The sequence below is a fragment of the Sarcophilus harrisii genome, chromosome 4 (assembly GCF_902635505.1).
Source record: "Sarcophilus harrisii chromosome 4, mSarHar1.11, whole genome shotgun sequence".
Taxonomy (NCBI): domain Eukaryota; kingdom Metazoa; phylum Chordata; class Mammalia; order Dasyuromorphia; family Dasyuridae; genus Sarcophilus; species Sarcophilus harrisii.
Window position 1 is genome coordinate 456,672,115 of NC_045429.1, and position 20,862 is coordinate 456,692,976.

The 20,862-nt window shown below is 50.4% G+C and overlaps 1 protein-coding gene across 3 annotated transcripts in view; it reads left to right on the forward strand.

Annotated features, from left to right (window-relative positions):
* The window catches only part of INPP5D (inositol polyphosphate-5-phosphatase D), a 122,914-nt gene that overhangs the window by 67,276 nt on the left and 34,776 nt on the right, over positions 1–20,862 (forward strand). For all 3 annotated transcript variants that reach the window (XM_031968177.1, XM_031968175.1, XM_031968176.1), the window contains exons 8-14: positions 2,842–2,929; positions 5,587–5,667; positions 5,830–5,901; positions 10,366–10,489; positions 15,053–15,159; positions 16,826–16,928; positions 20,596–20,792. In XM_031968177.1, the coding sequence (XP_031824037.1) occupies positions 2,842–2,929; positions 5,587–5,667; positions 5,830–5,901; positions 10,366–10,489; positions 15,053–15,159; positions 16,826–16,928; positions 20,596–20,792 (772 nt within the window). The remainder of the gene's footprint in view (positions 1–2,841; positions 2,930–5,586; positions 5,668–5,829; positions 5,902–10,365; positions 10,490–15,052; positions 15,160–16,825; positions 16,929–20,595; positions 20,793–20,862) is intronic.

A 20,862-nucleotide genomic window follows, 5' to 3' on the forward strand; every position in this document is an offset into this window, starting at 1 on the left:
TTCTCAGAAGGGCACTGACAGACCACACCGGGTCTTGCTGCTGAGGACCCAAGGGGCCCTAAAGCACAGATCAGCCGGAAGGAGCAAGGAGGCAGCCCACAGCTTTGCCAGACTGAGACACGGGAGCTGTCCTTGAGCCCCTGTGGGGCTGTCACACGGAAGAGAAATTAGCCCGAGGGCAGAACCAGGAGAGCTGAGGGAACAGGCAAAAAGCAGCGGTTTGGGGGAGGCAAGGGGGAGGACTGACAGGGGAGGAGCTGCCAAGAAGTCAGCAGGATGGAGCAGCCACCCACTAGGGGCTGCCAGGCTGACCCAGGAGCACCCCTCCCTCCAGGAGCCCTTGGGGGGTAGCCTGTGCAAAGACGTGAGCTGGGAGAAGGGGGAAATTTTAGGGAGCCCTGGTGGAACATGGGTAATGAGAAAAAATAATGGGCAATGAATCTGGGGAGGGACAATGGGGCCTGGTTGGGAGGACCTTGGGAGCCAGATGGCAGAGTTCTAGCTTATCCCAGAGTGATAGGAAGCTTCAGGAACCAGGAGAAGCCATTTCCTCCTGGGGAAGGGAGAAACCTTCCCTGCCACACTGTTTTCTCGGCTTGGAGGCTGCCGGGCCTTCTCTGGGGTGAAGGGAAAGAGCTGCTGCTCCTAATGGGGGACTCTGGGGCTCCTTTTGACGCCGACGGCCAAGACAAGGTGACTTCCCCTCCTCTGGGCGAGTATCAGCGGCCCTGGCCCCGGCCCTGGCTGGGGACCACTGTGGATCCAGCTGGAAAGCCGTCCCATCTCCAGGAGCGTCAGGCCGGGATCGGCCACTGCTCGGAGCTGGGCAGCGCCAGCGTCCCCGCCGGCACAGAGCCCGGGCAGGGCAGACATCCCGCCATGGAGATCCAGAAGCACAGAGCGACGGGAGCGAGGGATCATGGTCACACGGCGGCTCTGACGGGGACGCCATGGGCTGCTCAGCGACTCCCAGGCAGATCCCATCAGCTGTCAAGATGGAGAATCCTCACTGGGGGGGGAGGGGGGGACAAAGGAAGCATGACTTAGTCACTTTTGGGCTTCCTCCGAGCCTGGAAAGGGGAATTGGGGAGAATTCTCTTGGAATTTTCCAGAATCTTTTAAGGAAACAGGTGTAAGGGGCACCACCGGGGGCTTTGCCTGGGTGTGGAAACGTGGGAGCTGCTGAGAGTGACACCGCTTGTGCTCCCTCAGCACAAAGGTACCACTGAGCCGGGCACCCGAATCGTTGGTTAAAATAGGAAGCAGCAAAATGGGTGGCTGGCTTCTTCCCCTGGCTACAGCCGGCCCGGAGCGGCTCTTCCTCATTCCGCTTTCTGTCTCAGTGGCCGCTTCCTCAGGGCTCCAGGGTCCCGGGCGGGGGCTGCTCCGTCAGACTCGGGCCTATTTTCTGCCCCAGGACAAGAGATTTTCCTCCAGGTTTCTTCCCTGGCCACAGATGGACTTGTCCTGATGTCTTGATTCGAGGCTCCTTGGCTGCGGGCTCCCCCCGAGAGCCAAGATGGCCTGTGGGGGCTCCGACCATGGGGGGCTCTGACCACAGGGGTCCTGACCATGGGGGCCGCCGGCCACAGGGAGTGGAGCCATGCAGGGCCAGGCCTGTCAAGCACCATTGAGCAGCCAGAGGACAGGGAGCTTCCCCGTCTGAGCAGCCTTTTTCTCATTTGTAAAAACCAGAGGTTCCGTTTCGATGGGGGGGAGGGGGGCTCCTCCAGGGCTGAGATTTGCTTCCAGGGCCTGTCACCTCTTAGAATCGAAAGGAGCTGAGGTAACAGAAGCTAGAGCCCTGGCCTGGAATCAGGAGGATTGGAGTTTAAATTTGGCTTGGGACATTTATTAGCTGTGTGATCCTGGGCCAGTCATTTACCTTTGCCTCAAAAAGAAAAAGAAAAGAATTTGGGGGATCTGGCCAGTTTTGCCAAATCGCTTCCCTTGTGATGCTCTCTCTGGAGCATCATAGAATCCTGAGCTTCCTGCAGGGCTCTGCTCATGCAGCCTCCCCGGAGCAACCTTCTCCAGCCTCCCCAGGTGCTAGTGTTCTTTCCCTCCTCTATCCATCTTGCATTTATTTATCTGTTTACAGTCTCCCCAGTAGAATTGCAAGCCCTTCTCCCCTCCCCCCAGCTTCTTGAGATCGGGAATTGTCTTTATTTCTGTGCTTGCCTTCCCAGCATCCCGCCTCTTGCCCAGTAAAAGATCCGGTCCCCGTGTTCCTTATCTGTAAAATGGGGGGGCTGGAGTAGCGGCCTCAGGGAGCCCTTTCCCCATCCGATCTCCAGTTCCAAAGGGATCAAACAAGTTGGAAAGGTCTAAAGATCCTGAGCTTTGTCTCTGCTCAGTGGAGCTGCCACGGAGCTTCGCTGCTCTGCCACACACTGGGCCTACAAAGACAAGAATGGGACAGTCCCAGCCCTCAAGGGCTTGCGTTCAGTTGGGAGACAGAGGGAACCTGAAGTGCCGTGATTAAATGATTGTGGAATTACAGGGAAATGAGTTGTGGAACCAAAGCTCTGCTAGCCGTGTGATCTTGGGCAAGTCACTTCTCCTTGGGCCTCTGTTTTCTTCTTTACAGAATGAAGGGCTCAGTCCCAGTACTTCCTGAGGTTCCTTTTAGCTCTGGCTCCCATGGTCCCCTAACTATAAGTTTCCTTTAGTGACAAGCCCGGTAGCTGCTGGATGAGCGGATGCAGTGCAGGACGGGGGAAGCTGCTGCCCTAGAGGATGCAGAAACTTGGAACAGAAGCCTTGGCATGGCTCTGTCCGGGCACACCTGGCGGGGCTTCCCGGGCTCCCCGTTCACCTTCTCTGTTTCTTTCCCCGCAGTGAAGTTAACAAGACCCTCCCATCCCTGGAGTCCATGCAGAAGTTGTTTGATCAGCAGCTGTCCCCCGGCGCCTTGCCCCGGCCTCAGGTAGGGCGTCTGGCCACCGAAAGGGTGACAGGGAGGAAGGGAGCCGGGAAGACTCCCTGGCTGGCCTTAGAAAGGGTGGAGTAAGGGAGGGGGATGGGGAGGAGAAGTTCTGTGGGCTATCTGAACACAGTGACATGCCGGAAAGGTAGCGGGACGTCTCCTTGGAGGCAGCGAAGGAAAAACTGGGCCGGGAGCTGGGACAGGCAGGTGGTCCTTTACGCTCTCCTGGGATCCTTCATGTGTCCTTGGAAAAGACACTTCCTCTCTGGGATGGAAAGAATAAGAGAGGCCTGGAGGTTTCCCCACGTACCGTATTCACGTGGCTGGAACATTCTAGTACACGGAGCGAGGAGGAAGAAGGGGGAGCCAGAGCGTGCTGTCAGAACCACCTGCAAACCGCCCCATGTGACCTTTACTCTCCCTCTGTCCCTACTCCCATCCAGAGGCATAGGATCCTGGATCTAGAACTGGAAGGGGCACCAAGGACCGTCTAGTCCCTCCACATTTTACAGAGGAGAAACTGAGGCTCAGGGAGGGTTAATATCTCACCCCAAATCCCACAGAGAGTAATGAGCAGACTCTAATTTGAACTTGTCCCTGTGGCTCTGACCTTGCCCTGCCCAGAAGCCACCCTCTAACCACCAGTTGCAAAGCATGGCATCTTCACCCCACTTCTCTCCCAACTAGAAGGCAAAGTCCGAGGGCAAAGTCTTCCTTGTTGTCTAGCACTTCTGTCCCCAGAACTTAGCTCTGCTGCCTGACCCATGGCAATAGTGCTTTTTTACCCATCCATCCATTCATTGAAATGGGCACACTGATAACTCAGGGCACCCGGGAGGGCCTAGTGCAGGTGACACCTGAGCCAAGCTTTGAAATGAGCTAAGCCGGGGCCATGGGGGATGGAATATTGGATGGGGGAAGGGCAAGGCGGCCATTTGGGCCAAATATAGAATGAGGGACAGGAGTACGGAAGCAGCCTGGCGGAGAGAGGCTGGAGCCAAATCGTGAGAGCCTTGGTGCCAGCTGAGGAAATGGGAGCTTAGCTTTGAGGCTTTGGGGAGATAAGTTCAGGAGCAGAGGAATGGCAGCAGCAGCAGTCGTGCTTTAAGATCTTCATTTGGCAGCGGATGTGAGGATGGTTTGGAGAAAGTGGAGGCTGGAACCATTCAAAGCTGAGGTAACGTCAAGGACTCCCAAGGCACAGGGTCGTCCTAGGGAATGACCTTTGTCCTTCATCAGTCAGTACCTGAGACCTTGGAGGCTGCTCATCTAAAGGAGAACCAGTTAGGAGAGAAGAGGAGATCCTGGAAGCCTCCAAGGGTAGCTTATACCCTCCAAGGGTATAAGGATCTTATAAAAGATCCCAACCTTGGAATCAGAGGCTATAAGTTTGAATTCTATAGCCTCTGATTCCCTTTTAGCTAAGTGATCCTGGCAAGTCATTTTCCACATCTGTGCCTCAGTTTCCTTTTCTGCAAACTAGAGAGAATGCTATTTGCATGCTACAAGGTCCTTTCCAGTAAAGCACTTGCAATGGCAAAGGAAATATGATTTGCTTTTATTACTTATGGCCTTAGATTCTGAAAGTAGTTCTTTGTCTTACCCAAGCTCTGACCTGAGGTGACATCCCCCACCTCAACTTCTACCCACCCCACACCATCCCAGAAAGATATAGTTGGATCACCAAGAGCTGTTTGTGTCATTGGTCTGGGTGGTATCTATGCACAAAGCTGGCCTCGGGGACATGGGGATTAATCCGAGTTGTTTTTCCTGGACCCACCAAAGGGAGGCAGAAGTCAGGCTAGGAGGCTGGCTGGAAGCCAAGGAAGGCCACCCAGAGTGGGAGAGACAGTCTGGAAACAGGAGTCATTAGTTGGGGCCTCCCGCTTATGGAAGGAGCAAAGGGCCCAGCACGCCTCGCCAGCCGGATGGGGCAGAAGAACAGATGGGAAATAACAGGAGCTGAGGAAACGAGCAAATGGACCGGATTCTGAATCATTAAAGCTGAGGGTGGGGGGACGAGCCCAGTTATAACCCCAAGAGCTGGGTGATCCTGGACAGACTTCCCCAGAACTTTGGCTCTCACCAATTTCCTCTAGCATAAAATAAATTCCCCATAGGTTCTTCCTTCCCTACCCCTCCCAGACTCATCCCTTGTCCCAAAGAAAAAAAAGGGGGGGGGGCAAGGAGGAGCAGTAGATCAGCAAAACTACCAAGACATCAGCTGTTGGCTCTGATCTCTAGGCCTTGTAGCTCTTCCTTGTCGTGTCCTTCCTTGATATTTCGAGGAGGGGCTTTCCTTGATATTTCGAGGAGGGGCTTTCAAATGTCACACCTGTGGTGTCCTCCTTGATTCCATCTCCCCCCCTCCAGACAGAAGTGATTTTCCTCCTGTGCTGCTGCCCTCAGAGAACTTTATCTGAACCTTTTCATGGAACTTAGCATAGTCAGCCTGGGATCAGAGCTGTCTTGTGTGTACCTGTGTCTTACCTTTACTACAAGACCCTAAGTCTCAGGAGGGTGAGACTCAGTTCTCCTCTTTTTGTCCCTTATGGCAGCTGATACCATACCTTCCTAGAACATTGTGGATGTGCAGCACATCTTTATTCAATGAATAAGGGAACAAATGAAGTAGCTCACTTTCTTTCACTTACCAGGTGTGTGCAGAACCGAATCCAGCCAACGTAATAGCCAAGCTTAGCCAGCTGACCAATATACTGTCCTCTCTTGAAGATAAGGTACGATACAAATTTCATCTTGCCATTTTCTTAGAAACTGCTGCTGTTTTCCCTGGGTTTCCTTTTCTGGGATGCCAGAGGCAGGCACTGAGATGCTTACACTTTTTCTCCCATCTCTCTCCCCTCTCATTGCTTAAAGTCCTCATGTTTTTGTGGTTCCAGGTAAAGACATATGTGGGAGAAGGTCCCGAATCCACACATAGGAGATCACTCATCCCTCCTGTCACCTTTGAGGTAATTGTCTCTTCTTTAGCAACTAATCCGGTATCTTCTCTGCTGCATTTCCACCCCCTCAACCACCAACCTCTGAGTCTTGGCTCAATGCTGAAGGCCCCTGATTTCTGTTATATAAGTCACAATGACACTATGCAGATGGCAGGGTCTACTAGGATGGAATGAGTTTCTCCTACACTAGAAAGGGCTTAGGGTAAAACTCCTGAGGAGTCTCCTGAATATAACGATTGTTAAACTCTAAAGTGGATGACCATAAGAAATTTTTCCCTTTTCAAAAATTGAATAATACCAGACTACGTAGGATAGAAATTCAATCTATCAATCAATAAATATTTGTTAACGTGCCTACTATGTGCCAGGAATTGAGGTAAGCGCTGGGGAGGCAAAAAGAAGCAAGACATTTCTCTGTCTTCAAGGAGCTTACAATCTAATGGGGGAAGTTCATCTTTTCATATATACTCTTCCTTATTGAACATTGAAAGTTTGTGTTGGATGATTTTTATTCATGATCAACAAGAAAATGTATTTTTAAAGCAGCGAACACTCCTACTCTACTATTCTATATGGTTCTGGGCATTACAATTTAGTAAGAACGTTTCAGTGGATGAGTTGGATTGTAGCCAGGGGAAGGAATCCAATATAAGAAAGAGCTTTAATGATTGGCTAAAAGAACTGGGTTTATTTAAACCAAAGAAGGCTTGGGGGAAGAGAGAGCTGCCTGAGTATTCAGAATTCTAATGAGGAACAGGGATTAGACCCATTCCCTTTGGGCCCAGAGGGCAGAACTAGGATTAGTGGTGGAAAGTTAGTTATGGATAGAAACCCTCTAAAATAATAGGATCTACCCCAAAATTGGTTTGCCTCAGGAGGTTACTGACTCCAATGATTTTCAAGTAAAGGTGAAGATCCATTTGCGAGTTATGTTATAGTAGGGATTTTTCCCCTAATATATGAGTTAAATCAAATGCCTTCTGAAGTGTTTCCTCCCCCTCCCATTCTCAAATTCTATGATTTTAAGAATAACATAGTTTCTTATTAGCCTGAAACATTAACAATTCAGTCCTGCACTCAAACAGGAATGGATGGAGTGGATGGCCTTGTATGGTCTATTCTAAGTCTTTGATGCAAAAACATTTCCCGATCCATTCTGACATGCTCAAATTCTCACAGTGTTGGGGGCAAGATTTGAAGCCATGTTTTAAAACTCTAGTCCCAGTGCCATTTCTATTGCTTCAGACAATGGGACTGAGATAATCAAGGCAATGGCTAACACATATGAGCATAACCTATCCAGTGCTGCCAAAACCAGTGTCACTTCACGGTAGCTAAATTTTAATGCAATGTAACCAGATTTCATGTTAGTATTGCAACCATCTATAATTTATTCAGCATGTTGTCAATTAGAAATATTCCTAACATTATCCCTATGAAATTAATCACCCCTACCTAATTGTTTTTCTTAAGATCCTATTTTCCTTTGATCAATTAACAATATTAAACTAAAGCCCATTTGAGTATAGTTTTCTTTATAAAAAAAATCAATTAATACCTCTTAAAAATAACTGACCACTAATTTTGGCAAAATGCTCATTATAGAACATAAATGATATGATTGTAGTCTTAAGAAACAGTTCTTTGGAGTCAAAAGGAGCCAATCTCAGAACCCAACTCTGCTACTTACTAACCTTACTTATGGATACATCTCTGAAATTACTCATCCTTAAAAGTGGGGGATTAGAAAAGAACTGAAGGAAGAACAGGAGAGAGGCAAACAAACAGCACAGATTTGATTAAAACATGTTGGTTTTATTGGGGAGTGGAGCGAAGATGGCGGAGAGTTGATAGGACTTTGCCTGAGCTCTCCCTGGCTTCCCTCTAGATCAACCCTAGATCAAGCCTCTGAACAGATTTTGGAGTGACAAAACCCAGAACATTCAGAGTGTAATACTTTTCTAGCATGAGCTATTTTGAAAGGACTTCAGGAAAGCTCTGTTTCAACTGGGTAGAAAAAACATGGCCCAGAACAGGTGCTGTAAGAGGAGGCCTAGGGTGGAGAGGCCCGGAGTGAGGAATTTCCTAGGAGGCTCGTAGCCAAAATACAGCAACATTGGTTACTCTGTCTTGGTTCAGAATCCAGTGGATTAGCAAACTAGTTGTGAGACCTCCAAAGCAACTATAGAAAGCAAATAGTGAGCCCATGTGGTATAACTGGTGGGATTTGGCCAGACCCACGCGGTGCAGTGGGGAAACTTGCAGGACCACCTGTTGGTGTTTCTTTTTCCAAAACACAGCCAGGTGATAAAAGTTCAGATCTTTTATTGTGTCCTTCAATATAGCCCGGTTAGCCCAGAGGCCTATCTCTCTGCTTGGTTCTAAGAGCTTCCGCCCGAATGTCTCCAAATCCAAAGATTTGTCCTTCTGACTCCAGCCAGCACCAAGGTAGAAGATACGATGAATCTCTCTTTCCTCAAAGATAGGGCTTGTAGGCTTTCTTGCAGAGTGCTCCTCTCCGACTCCTGGGAATGCTCCCAAGAAAAAAACTCTCTCAAGAAACTAACCCAAGCTCTAAGAGCTTCCTGTATATATATGATCTCCCAAAGATTAACTCTGCCTTCTGGAGGAAGAGGGATTCTGGGTTATCTCCCAGAGGGCTCTCTGGCCCTAAGGGAGGTGTGAATTCAGATATCTCTTTCTAAACCCTGAACTCTCCCAAACGTGTGAACTCCATTGAGTACTTAGATACTTATGAGCTCTCTAAAGGTGTGAATACAAGCATTGTTTCCATCAGTTGTACTTAGTACCTTGTTTCAAGTTGTGGCCCAAAATATCTCTAAGATCAAATCAATCATATTGAACCATGCCAAATTAGATAATTATTGTCTCTATCAACTTCAATGGCTTAACACTTTGTAAAGATTCCAACAACCACCAGCCTCAGTGCAGTCAGTGAGAAGTTGTCATCCTGCAGAGGAAGTTTGGGACAATCTCCCCTGTGCCCTAGGAGCAGACCTCAACCTTTAAAAGTGAGCAAAAAAGCAAAAAGAACTCTTAACTATAGAGAGCTATTATGGAGACAGGAAAGAACAGAATGCAAACCCAGAAGAGGACAGGAAAGGCAAAACATCTGCAAGGGAAGACTGGTTTCCAGCTCAAAAAGCTCTCTTGGAAGAGTTCAAAATGGATCTTCAAAGAGAGTTAGGAGAAAAATGGGGAAAAGAAATGAGAGGTCTGCGGGAGAGTTTGGGAAAGGAAATACAGAAACCGACTGAAAAAAATAACTCCTTACAAAATTTTGGTGAAATGGAAAAAATGCATACCGAAGAAAACAATTTCTTAAAAATAGATTTGGTGGAATGGGAAAAGAAAATAACTCCTTGAAAAATAGAATTGGGGAAATGGAAAAAGAGAATAACTCCTTAAAAATAGAATTGGTGAATGGGGAAAAAATTCAATGAATAAAACAAGTCCTTTAAAAGTGCAATTGGCCAAATATAAAAGGAGTTTTAAAAGCTAGCTGAAGGAAAAATTCAATTAAAATTAGAATTGGATAAATGGAAGTGAGTGACTCAATGAGACATCAAGAATCAGCCAAACAAAACCCCAAAAATGAACAAAAAAGGAGAAAATGTAAACTACCTTATTGGAAAAAACAACTGACCTGGGAAATAAAACAAGGAAAGACAATCTAATAGTTAGCCATGATGAAAAAGAAAGCCTGGACAGAATCTTTCAAGAAATAAAGAAAAACTCTTCTGGTATCCTAGAACCAGAGCATAAAATAGTCATTGAAAGAATCCACCAATCACCTCCTGAGACCCCAAAATGAAAACTTCATGGAATAGTGTGGCTAAATTCCAGAATTACCAGATCAAGGAGAAAATGCTGCAAGCAGCCAGAAAGAAACAATTCAAATATCGAGGAGCCATAATCATGATTGCCCAGAGTTTAGCAGCTTCCACTTTAAAGGACTAAAAGGCCTGGAATATGGTAAAGAGAGCAAAAGTTGGATTGAAACCAAGAATTAACTACCCAGCAAAACTAAGCATTATTTTTCGGGGGAAAAGATGGACATTCAAGGAAATAGGGAATTTTCAATCATTTTTGATGAAAAGACCAGAGCTGAACAGAAAATTTGATCTTCAAACACGAGACTCAAAAGAAGCATAAAAAGGTTAAAAAGGAAAGGAGAAGAAAAAATGTTGGTTTTTATTATATATCTTTAAAAACTAAAATTATATACATATATAAATATTTGTGATTTCATATACAATCCTCTTTCCTTGTTCTTTGTATATGGAATTGTTCCTATTCATTGGTACTTGTCAAGTTTAGAATTCCCCCCCCCAAAATTTTAATTTTAGTGAAATGATTGTGGAGGAATCTCTCAGGTACCTCCAGGTCTAAATCCCATGATGGAAATAAAGCATGAAAATGATGAAAAATCTTCTTTCTTATTTTCCACAGGTAAAAGCAGAATCCTTAGGAATTCCACAAAAAATGCAGCTTAAAGTTGACGTTGAATCTGGGAAACTGATTATCAAGAAATCCAAGGATGGCCCTGAGGACAAGTTCTATAGCCATAAGAAAAGTAAGAAGTCCTTGATTGCAATCATATTCATCCACTTATTCTATCACCAAGAGGTGATGATAACATGGCTTTGTGAAGAGCAAATGAGATCCCCTTTGGTCACTGTAGCATTGCTCTATGAGGGATTATTTGGCAACTCTCTAATGACACCTTCTCAATTTTTTGGCTTCCTTTCTGCCCTTAAAGACTTAGCTTATGTGCCCCTTCCTCTAGAATCTCTACCAAGCTCATCCCAGTCAAATATAAACCCTCCCTCCTTTTTTCCTTCCTTTCTTCCCTCCTTTTCTCCTCCCCTTCTTCCCTCCTTTTTTCTTCCCTTCTTCCCTCCTTTTCTCCTCCCCTTCTTCCCTCCTTTTTTCTTCCCTTCTTTCCTCCTTTTCTTCTTTCTTTCTTCCCTTCTTCTCTTCCATCCTTCTCTCCTCCTTTTTTCCCTCCTTCCTTTCCATCCTTCTCTCCTCCTTTTTTCCCTCCTTCCTTCCTTTTCCTTCCCTCCTTTTTTCCTTCCCTCCTTTTTTCCTTCCCTTCTTCCCTCCTTTTCTTCTTCCCTCCTTTTCTCCTTCCATTCTTCCCTCCTTTTCTCCTTTCTTTCTTCCCTTCTTCCCTTCCATCCTTCTCTCCTCCTTTTTTCCCTCCTTCCTTCCTTCCTTCTCTCCTTTCCTCTGCTCTCCTAGAGCAACTACATATTATACAGTTATTGGTTTACACACCCTACAAAGAGAATATATGTGGAGTACATTGGAGGTAATCTCAGAGGGAAGATGCTGGGATTAAGGCCTCTTGTTGAAGGCAAGACTTCAGCTGAACCCTGCAGGAAATGCGGGATCCAGGAGGAAGGGATGAGGAGGGAGAGAGAGCAGGCCTGAGGGACGGCTGATGGAAATGCCCAGAGTCGGGAGATGGAGTGACATGGAAGGAACGGCATTGAACTGCTGGGTAAATTAGGTCAGAGGGCAGGAAATTAGAAGAACGCTGGAAAGGTAGGGAAGGACAGGAAGCAAAACAGGGCTGGGGATTAGATCCCAGAACTTGCCAGAGCCTCTGGAATGGATTGAATGGAGGGAGTGAAGAAGAACTTGGGCAGACTTGCTCCATGGGGAGCCTCTGAGTCAGATCCAAGGATGGCTGGAAGGAGGGGACAATGTTAAGCTGGGAGAACAGTTTTTGGACAATATGTAAACACATCCTGTGTCTTTTCCTTTGATCTCTTTGGGATGTGAGCCCCATAAGTTTTCGAAGCTACAAGAAGTTTTTGACAGCAGGGTAGTGCAGTGGAGAGAGCATCAGGCCTGGGATCAGGAAGGCTCGAATTCAAATCCAGTTTGGTACACTTACTAGCTGTATGACTCTGGCCGGGTTACTTACCACTACTGCCTCCGTTTTCTCATCTGTAAAACCTGGGTAACTATAGCACCAAAGAGGATTAAGTAGCAAACTAATTGTAAAGTGCTTAGAATGGAACCTGGCCCCGAGTTATTCTTATAATCATGGCTGAGAATGTTTGAGCAGAAGCAAGAACCTGCCGAAATTAAGTACAGGAAATGGGGAGCAGGGAAACGCAGGTTTGGAAGGAAAAAAGAATGGTTACATTTTAAAAATATTTTACATATTTATTCATTCAGCAAAGAATAGGTATCGCTAAGTATCGCGGACACGATCTCAGGCACCATCTGAGACAGTGTCAGGAATGTGAAATGGGGAGAGAGAAAGATGTGGCTAAAGCACAGAATCACTTTCAAGGCATTTTCGGGCCTTCTGACTTATTTTCTTTCACTCATCCTCAAGTGAGTGATGGCCAAGTACTCACGTTTCGGCCAATCCGGCTTGTCTAGACTTCCCATTTTCTACCTCCCTGCTTTTGTACAAGCTACATACACACTCACACACTCTCACTCACACACACACTGACACACACTAACACACACACACTCACACACACAGCCGCACACTCACACACCTGGAAGCTTAGATTGTTCACCGCCACCTCTTCAGATCCATAGATCCCTTTACTTCCAGGTGAGTATGGGAACAATGTGAAGGAAGGAGGTAAAAATGATCATGAAGTTTTTGAAGAATCCGGAGGCAACTACATTTTGTGGAGCGAAGGTTTACTTGTGTTGTTTGAAAACTTGTTTAGTAATTCTTGTTTAATCCACAAGGTGGGCTGGGCTAGGAAGGCAGGGCAAGGCAGGAGGAGGAGCTCAGAGGAAAGATCTGGGGCTCTTGCCCTTCAAAAGCCACATGGGACCCGCAAGTGTTTTAGGACCATTGGCCTGCTGGGAGTTAGAGGTCTGATCTAAGGGATCCCCACTGAGTGGGGAAAGCCAAGGTGGAAGCTTGTCCTGTGAGCAGCAGGAGAAGAGAAAGCAATGACTTAAAATGACTTAAATGGCTTATCCAGAGTCGCACAGCCCAGGCGGGGAAGGCACAGTGGAAGGCCGGGTTTTCTGCCTCCAAAGCCCCCTTCTCGGTACCCGCCTCCTCCGGAGGGAGGGAGGCCAGGCTAGTTCATGGGAGACATCTCTGGGCAAGGGCCAGGACCCAGCTGCATGGGACGGGCCAGATTGTGGGGCTGTTCTCTCACCCACAGACCAGGCGAGATATCCAGCTTGGAGGCATCATCGCTAGCCCCCCAAATGGCATTTTGACCTCTTTAGTTATTGTCTCGTTTGATGCTCACAAAAGCCCCGGGAGGTGGGTGCCATTATTGGCTCCGTTTCACAGATTAAAAAAACAACAAAGTGAAGCTGACGGAGGTCAAGTGCCCTGTGCAGGGTCAATCAGTCTGTGTCAGAGTCAGGGTCCCATCTTCCTACCTCCGAGCCCCAGGGGTCCCTCCTTGGTTGCCTCGCAAGGAAGCTGCAGGGTGTGGAAGCGCGGGGCAGTGAGGGACTGGAGCTTGAGCGCGGCCAGAGAGGCCACCAGGAAGGGGCCCAAATACTGTGACGAGGTCGGGGGATCCAGCCTGGTGCGAAACCAGGAAGTCGGGGGGCTGGCTTACTGAGGAGGAGGTGGGGAAAGACAGGGATGGAGGAAGCAGGGGAGCCACGCTCTGAAAGCACCTAGAAAGGCAGAACTGAGCCCAGGCTGGTGGTAGAGCAGGGCAGCATTGAGGAGGCAGGCGGGAGCCACAGACGGACCACTTGGGTACAAGTTATGAAAAGCAGGGAGTGGGCGGTGGCTCTGCAGCCCAGATGTTGTGCTGGAAGGCGAGGAGGGAGCCGCCCCCCTCCCTTCTCCGCTGAGGGGGAAGAGCGCAGGAGAAGACCGAGGCCCCCCAGATAGAGACTGTGCAGATTAGAACCTGGGGTGTGAGGTGGCAAATAAAGCAGCAGCTACGGGGGGGGGGGGGCAAGACCCGAGTTCGAAGGGGACCCAGACACTCAGCCAGCTGTGCCTCTGGGTAAGTCATTTGGTCTCACTGCGCCCAAATTGTTTCAGCTGAACATTGCGATTGAGCTTGGAGCCTTTAAGGCCCCCTGCAGTTTTAAATCTATGGTCATCACCCCTTATGTTGCAGCCAAGGAAACTGAGGCAGGCAGAGAGACTAGTCAAGGGAAGGGTCCCACTGCCCGTAAGTATCTGAGGCAGGATTTGAAGCCAGCTCTTTGACTCCGAGCCCCGACGTCTGTCCATTCCCCCATGGGCCATCCCTTTTCTGCCGGGAGGCGGGAGGAGTCGCTGGAGCTCCTGGTGTTCATCTGGCCTCCTGTCCTGCAGAGTCATTTTTCTGTGTTGTTACTATCACTGTGTGACTTGTTCCCCCGTTCTGCTTCATTCCTCATCAGTTTATAAAAGTCTTCTCCAGTTTCTCTCAATTCTCCATGTTCTCTTTTTATCCCTTGCATCCACATACCATGTATTTGGGGGCAGCATTGGTGGTGCAATGGTTAGAGCAGCTGGCCGGGAGTCGGGAAGGTCTGAGTTCGAGCCCAGTCTCAGACACTTCCTAACTGTGTGATCCTGGCGAGTCACTTAGCCCTGCTTGCCTCAGTTCCTCCACTGTAAAATAGGAATATGGCGGAGAAGGAAACTGCAGCTCCTCCAATAGCTTTGCCAAGAAAACCCCACGGACAAGTCCGGGGTCACATAGAGTCGGACACAGGCAAATGGCAGCCGTTTGCCACTTAATAGGTCCCTCCTTTCCCTCCGTCATTAGCTGGATATTTCCAATGTTCCCAAGCCCCCACTTGGTGTCCTGTTCCCCATGACCCAGAGCTGGGACGCTCCCTTCCGTCTGCCCAGAATTCCTCACTACAGAGCTCTTGGCTCTCAGGAAAATAACTGACTAGCCAACTTGCTCACGCTGTGGTAGAAATGACGAGTTTCGCTCCTCCTTCCTGCGGCTCCTCCTTCCAGAAAAACATGAAACCTTGTCCAAAGGAGCTGTCTGGGGCCTTTTCGCCAGCTGGAAGTGGGGAGAGGAGAGAATTCTGGGCCAGGGGAGAGAGGAAAATTCTGGGCCTGAGGAGAGAGGAGAATTCTGGGCCCGGGGACCTCGGTTCTCCCGCCTCCTGCCCTGTGTTCAGGTCAGTCCCTTGTGGTGAAGCCTGATTTTCTCCTCAGTTTTACAGCTCATCAAGTCCCAGAAGTTCCACAACAAGCTCATCATCGTGGTGGAAACAGAAAAAGAGAAAACCTTGCGGAAAGAATATGTGTTTGCCGACTCCAAGGTGAGTGGCCAAGAGGCTGTGGTTCTTGGTCCGAGCCCGGCGGGATGAGGGGAGAACGCCGCATTGGAAATCGGGGGCCTGCCCTGGGGTCTGGGGCTGCCGTGACTCTGGCCCATCTTGGCAAGGGATTTTCCCTCTCTGGGGCTCAGGTTCCTCAGCTGTCACATGAGAGGGTCGGGCTGTAAGCATCGGGGTCACAGGACCAGGTGCAAATATGGCTCCTACCCACTAGCAATGATTTTGCCACTTTGAACCTCAGTTTCCTCATTTGTAAAGCGAATCCGCTGGCCTCTGGTTTCCAGCTCTGGTTCTGAGTCTGTGAACTTCTAGTGGGCAAGTCACTCTCGGCTGCTCTGTTTCCCCTTCAATAAAAGGAGGGGCTTGGTCTTGATGACCCCGAGGGTCCCTCCTAGCTCCAAGGCCAGAGCTCTCAGCCGCTTGGGCTGACACTGGAGCCTTTCCCACCTTCTGAGGCATCCTGGGAAGAAGCTCACTCCCACAGGGGCCTGTGCCCCATAGCCAGATGACTGAATCCTTCCCAGCTTCCTGCTTGCTGAGTGGGGGGGCAGCTGAGCCCTGGGAAAATGAGTCAGGGAGATGCTGGGGAAGCCCCCCCCCCCGCTGTGGTTCCAAGAGAACGCTTCGGCTGCCTCATTTGCCCTGCTCTTCTTTGGGCAAGAAGGGGGTGGCGGTGTCGGGGACCAGAAATCAGGAACCCAGAGGCAGGGCAGGCAGGGGGGGGGGAACCCCAAGGGGCCGGGGCCGAGCCCAGCTCGGGCTCTGCGTCGCTCAGGGACCTTAGGCCAGCGGCTTCATCACTCGGCCCTGTCCTCCATAAAATCCGGGAAACGGCGCCCAAAGTTACGTGAACTCCCTCTCGTTTTGTCTTTTTGTAACGGCCACAAGTCTGGGAAATGAGGCAGAGCTGAGGACCCTGAGGTCGCTGGGTGATAGAATGAGGGAGCGTAGAGGCCGGTGTCTGCCCCCAGCACACAGGACGAGCAGCAGCCCAGAGAGGGAAAGGTCTGCCCGGGAGCACAGAGCTGGTGAGGGCCTGATTCAGGGCTTGCACTAGATCTGCCCACTGCACTACCCTGTCTCCATCATTTACTGGCTCCATGCCCCTGGGCAAGTCTTTCCTGAGCCTCAGTTCCCCCACCTGTCAGACTGGGATCATAATGCATCACCTGCTTTACAAGGAGAAAAGCTCTCTGGAAAGAGTGACATGCAGTGGAGAGCTGAGGTGCCGAGCGTGGGAAGAAAAGGGAAATCAGAGCTTGGGTCAATGACAGCAGCCAGTACCTTCATACAGAACCGATAGTTAAACAAGGATTCCCATGGTCTGATATCTTAATACAGAGATGGTAGTTAAACAGGAATTCCTGTGGTCTGATACATTAATACATTAATACAGAGATGATAGTTTCACACAGGCTATAAGGAGATGAATCAGAATTCAAATCTGGGTCCTTTACTCAAAATTCTGCACACTTGCCTCAGTGACTTGTGTTAGAGGATTTTTTCTTACTTTCCTTGGGAAATAGCCCAGAGAAAGAAGCAGAAAGGGATTATGGGCACTTTGAGCTGGCTGGGCACGCCCCAAGTGTCTGAAAGTGTCCAAAGCGAGGGGACCCTCCTGACCTTTGTCTTGCTCTTCCGTGTCTAGAAGAGGGAGGGGTTCTGCCAGCTTCTCCAGCAGATGAAGAACAAGCATTCCGAGCAGCCCGAGCCCGACATGATCACCATCTTCATTGGGACCTGGAACATGGGTACGTCCCCACTCTCTCCTTTCTGACGCTTTCTTTTATGGCCCCTGTCACCTCCATCCCTTCTCCCTCCTCCTGAGGCCATTGTTGGGATCTCCTGCCAGGTCCAGGCCTTCTCTATCCTCCAAACAGTTGCCAAAGGGAACTTCTAAAAACATGGGCCAGGCCGGGCCATGCTCCTGCTCAGGGGGTTCCAGAAGGTCTGTGGGGCCTTTAGAGGGTCCGCTCTTCCCAACTTGGCCTTTAGAGTCCTCTGGAATCCGTCCTCAGCCTATCTTTCCAGTCTGAGACACTGACCTGGAAGTCAGGAAGCCCCGAATTCAAATCCAAGCTCACTTAATAGTTGTCTGCCTCATTTTCCTCCTCTGCATATTGGGGACAATAATAGTGTCTGTCTTTGAGAGCTATAAGACTCTAATGAGATAATATTAGTAAAGCAGTTTGCAAACCTTAGGTGCAATATAAATGTTTATTATTGTTATTATTATACTTCTCACCAAATTGTTACTTTCTGTTCCCGTACATGAAAGGCATTAATTAAGTGCCTGCTGTGCTACTAGGCCCTGCATTAACACCGAGAATAACAAAGTTAAGGGGAATCTGTGTTCCAATGGGGAGCATCAACAGGGAGAGAGAGCAAGGGGAGGGAGTTTTGCCAGGAGATCCCAAATCCCCTGGCTCCTTCAGGGTGGTGGGGTGGTGGGGTCTCTGGCCATGGCAGATTCGGGCAGAGCAGCTCCTGGTCCTCATAACACTCCCTGTCTGGTCCATAAGGCGCAGGAGATGGGGCAGAGGCTCTCGTGCCCCTCGAGCTCTCGCTCTCTGATCCCTCCCAGAATCCACCACTCAGAAGCTCAGCGCAGGGACAGCTCTGGCCCGCACCTTCTCTCCCGCTTTCCCACATTCGCTCGCACCCTTGCCGAGACGTGTCTGAAGACTCTGAGCACCAGCCTTCGGGGCCCAGATTTCCTGTCCCTTTTCTCTTTCATTTGTTTTTAAAGTTCGTTTTGTCTTAAAAATGTCCCAATTTCCTGAAGCCTCTTCTTACTTTCCGTGGAGTTCCTAGTGATGAGTAGCACAGTCATGGCTGGAGGCCATCCATCATGGAGGGCCATGGGCCTCCTCTTAAAACCAGGAAAACCCGGGCTGCAGTCCCACCTCTGACTGTGTGACCCTGGGCCTGTCCCTGAACACCTGGGGCCGGGCGGCTTTCTGAGTAAGTTACAGCGAGGAGACCGCCCTGCCCGGGCAGAGGGGCTCTCTCACCTGGGAATCCCTCCTCCCAGAGCAACCACCTCCTGATTCAGCCATCTTCCTGTTCCTGGGGGAGCAGAGGCAGCCTTTGCCTTAGTGTGTGGCAGGGCGGTGCAGTGGGGAGACCCCCTGGATCCAAAGGCACAGGATCTGGGTTCAAATGCTGACTGTACCACCCGCATCATGGCAGGCAGTTGGTCCCTCCTCCTGAGCTCCCTTTCAACCTTTTCCTGTCCTGGCTGCTTCCCTCCTGCCAACAGCTGCGCCACATCTCCCCGGGCCGAGAAGGCCTTTACTTCTCCATCTTTCCATCCCTTCTAACTAGCATCCAGTACGCCCTGGAAAAAGCTGCCCTCGGCAGGAGCCTTCCCCCCCATCCCACTCCCAGCCTCCCCCTTGCACGGAAGTGGCTCCCCCCAAATTCTCCATGCTCTCTTAGTTGCCAGACCCCCGGTCTTTTCTCAGTGCTCCCTCTCCTTGCCTTCTCTGCAGTATTCAGCGTCATTAACCCCTCTCTCCCCCTTTCCCTCTCTTCCCTCCACATTTCCAGGACACTCCCTCCCTTCCCCCCACCCGGCGCCCCCCTCACTTCTCTGACTGCTGCTTCTCTGCCTTTGCTGAGTCTTCCCTCTAATCATGACTGTCCCCTAGGATTCTGTTCTTCTTCTGCACTTGCTGATCTCATCCACTCCCGAGGATTTACTCCAATTAATTAATTAATTGCCATCTTTATGCTAATGATTCTCAGACCTCCTTCTCCTGCCTCAGTCTCCCTCCTGACCTCCCTTCAGGACCTCTCAGAGTAGCTATGCCCAGTACATCTAAAAATCAAAATGTCTAAAAACTCAGAATCATTTCCCAGGCCCAAACCCTCCATTCGAGGCCCAAAGTGATTTTCCCAAAACTCAGAGCTTATCATGTGACCGCCGCCCCAGCCCCTACTCAGTGATCTCCAGTGACCCCCCATCTCCTCCAGGATCAGGTGCAAAACTGCTCCCCGGCACCGACACCAGCCCCTTCCTGTCTCTCCAGTCTCCTCACACCTGATTCCCGCTCCATCCTCTCGGCCCCCTGGCTGTTCTCATGTCCAGGCCCTGGGCGGTTTCCCTGGCTGTCCCCGGGCCTGAAACCCTCCGCTTCTCCCTGCTGGCCCAGCGGCCTTCCTCTAAGTCTGTCCTTCTAAGGGAAGTGCTCCCCGGCTCTTCTCGGCGATAATTCCTCCCTCTCGTAACCATTCCTGCTTGTTTTGTTCCCAGCTTGTTTGTACACGTGTTTCCTCCCTGTTAGACTAGGAGGCCCTTAACAGCCCGCGGTGGCTTTCGCTTCCTTTGCTGTCCCCACGGCTCAGCGGCAGACGGGAGGCACTTCATGATCATGGTGGCCGTTCCAGCCCCCTCAGTCTTAGTCCGCTCCTCTCTGCCGAGGACCAGGGGCAGTGGCCTGGGCCTCTCTCAGGGGTGTAATTAAGCATCAAGTGAGCTCCTGGATGAAAAGCCCTACAGGAGCTTTGGTGTGTGTGTGTGTGTGTGTGTGTGTGCCGCACAAGGGTGGCAATTATGAGAGCGGCCACTCTGGGTGAGAGGGAGAACAAAGCAGGAGCCATTCCCGGCCATGGAACAGAGGCCGTTCCAGGCCATGGGGCAGAGGCTGTTCCAGGCCACAAAGCAGAAGCCATTCCTGGTCACGGAGCAGAGGCCGTTCCAGGACAAGGGGCAGAAGCTGTCCCTGGCCATGGGGCAGAGGCCGTTCCAGGCCAAGGGGCAGAAGCCATTCCTGGCCATGGGGCAGAAGCCATTCCTGGCAGGTGTTTGAATGGGGCCCATGGAAGAGACATCTTTGTTCTGCTTCGTTTAGACAAGGAGCGCTTCCTCCCTACTGGGGCTGTGCTAAGGTGGAGCTTCTCAGAGGGCAGTGAGACCCCGGGCCTGAGGTCCTCGGGCAGACACCAACAGCCACTTGCTGTGGAAGGGCCCGTCCACCAGCCGGAGATGGGGCAGAGGTTCCCTTCGGCTCTGAGATTTGGGGGGTTTTCCAGCCCGCTCATTTCTCCCTTCTTCCCAAGGGCCCAAGGGAAACGATTTGCTTTGGGTGAAAGAGAAGCCGACTCTCATTCTCTCCAGGGAAATTCAGGGCCTCGCAGGAGAAGCGGCTCCTCGTGCCCTTCTGCTCCCCTTGCCTTTTGCCCAGGAGCCCATCTCCGCAAGGACAGACCAGAGCGTGCCCCAGTGTTTCTCTGCTTTGACACTGTTAGATTCCCCCCCCCCCCCGGTCTTGGGTTTCCTGGGGCGTTGCCGCCCTGCTTCCCTCCCTTCTCGTGTTCCTTTCCCTCCAAGGCTGGCTCCGGGAGCCTCCCCCTCCCCCCGTTATGTGCCCCTCCCTCCGTCCCTTGCTGTGACCTGGGCCTGTCCTTTTGCAGGTGATGCTGCTCCTCCCAAGAAGATCACGTCCTGGTTCCTCTCCAAGGGGCAGGGGAAGACCCGCGATGACTCGGCGGATTACATTCCCCATGACATCTATGTGATCGGCACCCAGGAGGACCCCCTGGGCGATAAAGAGTGGCTGGAGATCCTGAAGCACTCCCTGCAGGAGATCACGGATATCAGCTTTAAGACAGTAAGGAGGCTCAGCAGCTGCCCCGGGGGGGTCCGCCACTAGGGAACTGGGGGGGTGTCTGGCCTTTTTT